Raw genomic sequence first — 4,805 nt, 5'->3', positions numbered from 1 at the left:
GTTCGGAAAAAACTCACCATCTTTGTTTTCCGGTGTTTCAGCGTGGCTGTCTGTGCTGCTGCCGCTCTCTGAAGCCACCGAGTGTCTCTCACCCAGCTCTCCCTGTGTGTTCACATCTACGTTTTAGTCGTTGAGAGGGCATGTGATAAAAGTTGAGGACTGGTAATTGGATTGTGGGATTAACGGGAATTTAAGATTAAACGTACCTTAGTGCAGATGAGCCTCGGGGAGTCGGTCACCGAGTGCTGGGGTTCACAGCTCTCTAACGGTTTGGGGCTGATATCCTGAATCACCTGATGAATGTTCATATTTTTTAAACACAGCGGTCGCTCGTCTAATAATGCTGCGTGGTGCGAGTTTTAAGGAGCTGAGACGTGTTTGGAACAGCTCACCTTCAGCCACTGCACCGTCTGCTCCTTGCTCTGCAGGCCCAGCACGATGGCCTCCCCTCCTACAGGCGTGATCTTCAGCTTGTGCTCTTTCCTCTTCAGCTGCTTCTCTTTGTAGACGAAACTGCAGCCCAGCAGACTCACATCCAGCAGGGGCGTCTGCTCCTTGGAGCTCTTATAGCACTGAGGGGGATCAGAGATAACACTGACTTTGATTGTGCAACAGCTTAAGTGACAAGGTAACAAGGTGACCACACATATGGGGAGGAAGTTCGCAGAGAGAAAGTTACAGCAAGTAACTCCCATGAAACGTTTGTGATAAAAGGACACGGAGTAATAATATTTGTATATTACTAAAACATGTATGGTTGTATAGAAAACTTCCTCGACACATTAATTCAGATTTTCACACAGTTCTATAACATAGATCTATAAATATAGATGGATTTCTCCACTTCCTCCCACTATCTAGAAATGTATGAGAAAATGTATTTGATGTGTATTTTTTTATTTAACTTTTGAATTTGATCCATGTCCCACCCGCTAACACGGAGGAGGTGAGGTTTATGACCTATACACCAAGATCACTACTGTGCAGACTCCCTCTCCTAATGATGCCATTTTGGCTTCGTTGTCGTACAAAGGCAGGGACAAGAGACGGTCGTCCATCTTTAATTACAATCTGTCTTTTACCTGCAGACGGTGGTCTTTGATGACACACAGCTGTTTGGCCCACTGGCCGAGCCACTTCTTCCTCCACAGGAAGGCGCAGATCCGAGCGTCCTTCATCAGCTCGATGGACGCCTCTGTCGACGGCCACTGGTGCTGCGCCGACGGTGACTTTCCTCTGGTCACTTCCTCCTCATCGTAGGACTCGTATGAGCTGCTGATGACCTCCCCGTCATCTGACAGCGAAAAATCAGTGATGTAAGGAGAGAAGAAACAAGGCAGCCGTTATGGTCGAGTTCATATTTGCAGTGCAGGGTGAGTTTGAAGGAGCACATGAGGTTAATGCCTGATTTCTCAACCTTGATGAATGTCTTCAATGGCAGAGGATTTCCTCACATTGGAGTATAGAGGCAGGATGAATATGTCAAGTTAATAAATGAAGGAAATTGAGATGAAGATGGAGCCAATGATTGATGCTTGTCACAGGTCTTGACTTAAATCTGCTTCTTTACATGCAGGACATGGTTCATGCTTGACGACGACGTGTCCGTGCACAAAAGGACTCAGGCCTCAAGCAACGGTAAGACAGAGACATGCACACAAACACACGGGTCCTGTGACAGAGAGCTAGCTACCCCTGGTGATAACAGCATAGACCACACTGTCAGAGCTCTGCACTCGCATCCAGGGCCCTGAGAGGAGGCCAAAACAGTCCAGATCTACACGACAGCAGCAGCAGCAGGAGGAGGAAGAGGAGGAAGAAGATCAAGATTGGAAAAATAGGGAGAAGGAATGTAACTTAAAGAATAATAACTATTGAAAAGATAAATGTAGAGAAATCGCAGCACGTGACAGGAATAGAAGCTCTTTGCTTAATTAGAAAAAAATATGCATGAAGTGTCGCAACCTTTGTGTAAAAAAATAGCACACAACCTCTAGAAGTGAAGATGTTTGTGGTAAAATGATATCACAGTGCAACAAGAAGGCTCGAAAAAACTCGAAGGGGATTCAGAAAGCGCAAAAGCTCCAACCAAGCCCCAACAGTCCCCTTGTGAAACCAGGTTCAAATTCACTTGATCCAGATTTGTATTTGGATCTGAACCAAATTGCACACACTCATAAATATCAGTCACCTAAACATGTCTGATTTATTTCATTAAGATCCACGAATTATTCTCTCAGAAACGAACGAACTAACTAACTAAATAACTAACTAACTAACTAACTAACTAACTAACTAACTAACTAACTAACTAACTAACTAAACTATCTTCAAGAAGGTGAAACAATATTCCTGAATCTGCCCCCTGATCCAGATTTGCACCAATATTCAATGAATTCCTTCCTGACCCATATTGCCTGCAAATTTCGTTATAATCCGTCCAGTAGTTTTTTGCGTAATCCTGCAAACTAACAGACAGAAACACAGACGAAAACATAACCTCCTTGGCTTGTAAAAAAAGTATTGAATCCAACAATCAATATGTGTCTCTGTGAAACAGGTCCATGGGGAAGAAGAAATGTGACACTGAACCACAGCTCTTACCATTGACAGTTTCCTCGTAGGGCTGCGCCTCCTCATAGTAACTCTCTGAAGTGTCTATAGTGGCCGGAGAGGGAACTGCAGGTAAGGGGAACGGCTCCCGACCCACCACACACTGACAGATGAGAGAGGGAGAGAAGGTAAATAAAAGTATGACCAACAACTTGTGTATGTTGAAGCAGAAATCACACCTACACACACGTGTACATTATTAACATGGGTCCCCCCCCCCCACCCAGGCTGAAATCATGTCTAATCCAGCTGTCACTTCAGGAGTAAGTAGGGAATTCCTCATGTAACCAATCCTCGTCTGACCCAGTGCACTAGAGAGTTATATGTTTGCCTTCAGGGAAAAGTGTTTCTGTGTGAGCATGGAAAAGAAGGGGGGGCATGTATTTATGTATATATGTGTGTGTGTGTGTGTGTGTGTGTGTGTGTGTGTGTGTGTGTGTGTGTGTGTGTGTGTGTGTGTGTGTGTGTGTGTGTGTGTGTGTGAGCGAGTGTGTGTGGGCTCAGTGGCTTTTCCTGAAATCAATCAGCAGTCTGGCTTCACTTCTGTCTTGCTCCTCGTCTCCTGTGTGGTAAAGACCGTCTGTCTGTCCCCTCCCATACGAGTGGAAACCACCAGACTTCTCTGCTGCTTGTATTCATTTAGAAACTCCTCTTTACTTTTGCTCTATATTCAACTCAAAGTCAGTAAATCAGCGACAAATGATACTTGAAAAAAAGGAACTCGCTGGAGTCTGTTAAGTTGGCAGTTTCTTTTTCTGACTGATAAAATGAAGAATTTCTTTGAATACACCACAACTTTAAACTGGTAAATTCTTTGATGCTCATCTTAATCTGACTGATAGTCGCAGTTTCGATTGTCAGAATCGGATCCAGCAAGTTGAAGGGTAATGCTTCAACTGTAGATCAGTTAAAAAGACTTAGAAGTCATTAAAAACCAGTGTTTATCTCTGATTTTCAGTAAGGAATGTTTTAAAATAAGAAGAATTCTAAACAGAGTTTGGTGTATTTGTTAAAGTTAAAGTTGGATACGTTGGATACGGAAATGGACGTAGCCTTCTGTCTGTATACTCTGCATTCCAATCGTCCATATTTGTGCACGTCTTCTAAAGGCTTACGGACTGGGGGGGGGGTAGTGACGCCAATAGTTCAAGCGAGATGACATATAGGACACGAGTAAGACATTTCTTCTTATTTCTTTTCGAGGAGAGACTTCAAGACCAGCTTTTGTTTGTTGTTATCAGAAACTCTCGACTCTTCACTGCCCTCTAGTGGATGTATTGCTTAACAACCATGCCAACGGAAAAAAACGCACAGGACGTATGTGGGCAGTGGCGGTTGCATTGTTTGAACCTTGCGTGTCTCTCTTGGTAAAAGAAGCATAAATGAGCCTTTAACCACTCGGACTCAGAGCCCAACAGAATTAATCATGACATGTGGCTGCAGAGGGCGCTGTTGCTCAGTTACATGGTGTTGCTTTAATACGCATCAGATTTAAATGTGGAGAATGTTAAGATTGAAGAGTCACCAGGGTCACTTTTAAGGTTTGGGTTTAATTTCCGAGCAACTGGCTTTATTTATCAGTATTGTCACATATTGACACATCTGGTAACTGCAAAAAACATTTTTATTGGGAAATGTGAAATCCTGCAGATTACTCAGTGTGTTTCTGGTTCTCGACTCATTAACAGGTTTCCCTGGAAGATGTGTTTCTGACTCAGACACTGTGTTGAAATAAAAACTTCTCCTTAGAAAAATTTTTCCTGAGAAAACAATTGTTGCCTCAGCCTGTGACCACACATCTCAAGTCATCACACACAGTATCTGGCGGCAAGCAGAGGAGGAAGCAGGTTTTTGTCTCGGTTCACACTAGAAATGAGATAACGTACCAGTTTGCCACTATACAAGTGAAAGTGTTTATCTTTTACAGAGTGAAACGTAACGAAGCAAAGAGATGGATGATAGGGAGGATTCCTCTGAGGCCAGAGAAAGACGTTAACAAAATGACACGTGACAGGAAGGTTAAAGAATGTCAGATATTCTTTTAATGTGGAACACGAGTAAAACATTTAGAATACGTCCTGTGAGGACACAGAGTTTTTGAATCTACTTGATCAGATAAATGGCTTTCCCGGTCTTATCAATCACTCAAAGGCCTTTACAGCACAAGTCACATTCAGCTTCTATGTACAGCG

General features: G+C 43.3%; 1 protein-coding gene across 2 annotated transcripts in view; it reads right to left on the bottom strand.

Annotated features, from left to right (window-relative positions):
• The window catches only part of afap1l2 (actin filament associated protein 1-like 2), a 34,779-nt gene that overhangs the window by 4,959 nt on the left and 25,015 nt on the right, over nt 1-4,805 (bottom strand). For both annotated transcript variants that reach the window (XM_034570244.1, XM_034570245.1), the window contains exons 5-9: nt 2,605-2,716; nt 1,083-1,294; nt 393-572; nt 207-293; nt 18-102 (exon numbers count right to left, since the gene is read on the bottom strand). In XM_034570244.1, coding sequence (XP_034426135.1) covers nt 18-102; nt 207-293; nt 393-572; nt 1,083-1,294; nt 2,605-2,716 — 676 coding nt within the window. The remainder of the gene's footprint in view (nt 1-17; nt 103-206; nt 294-392; nt 573-1,082; nt 1,295-2,604; nt 2,717-4,805) is intronic.

This window comes from Hippoglossus hippoglossus, chromosome 19 (assembly GCF_009819705.1).
Source record: "Hippoglossus hippoglossus isolate fHipHip1 chromosome 19, fHipHip1.pri, whole genome shotgun sequence".
In the NCBI taxonomy this organism is placed as follows: domain Eukaryota; kingdom Metazoa; phylum Chordata; class Actinopteri; order Pleuronectiformes; family Pleuronectidae; genus Hippoglossus; species Hippoglossus hippoglossus.
The sequence above is the reverse complement of the archived record's forward strand: the minus strand, read 5'-3'. Positions and strand labels throughout refer to the sequence as shown.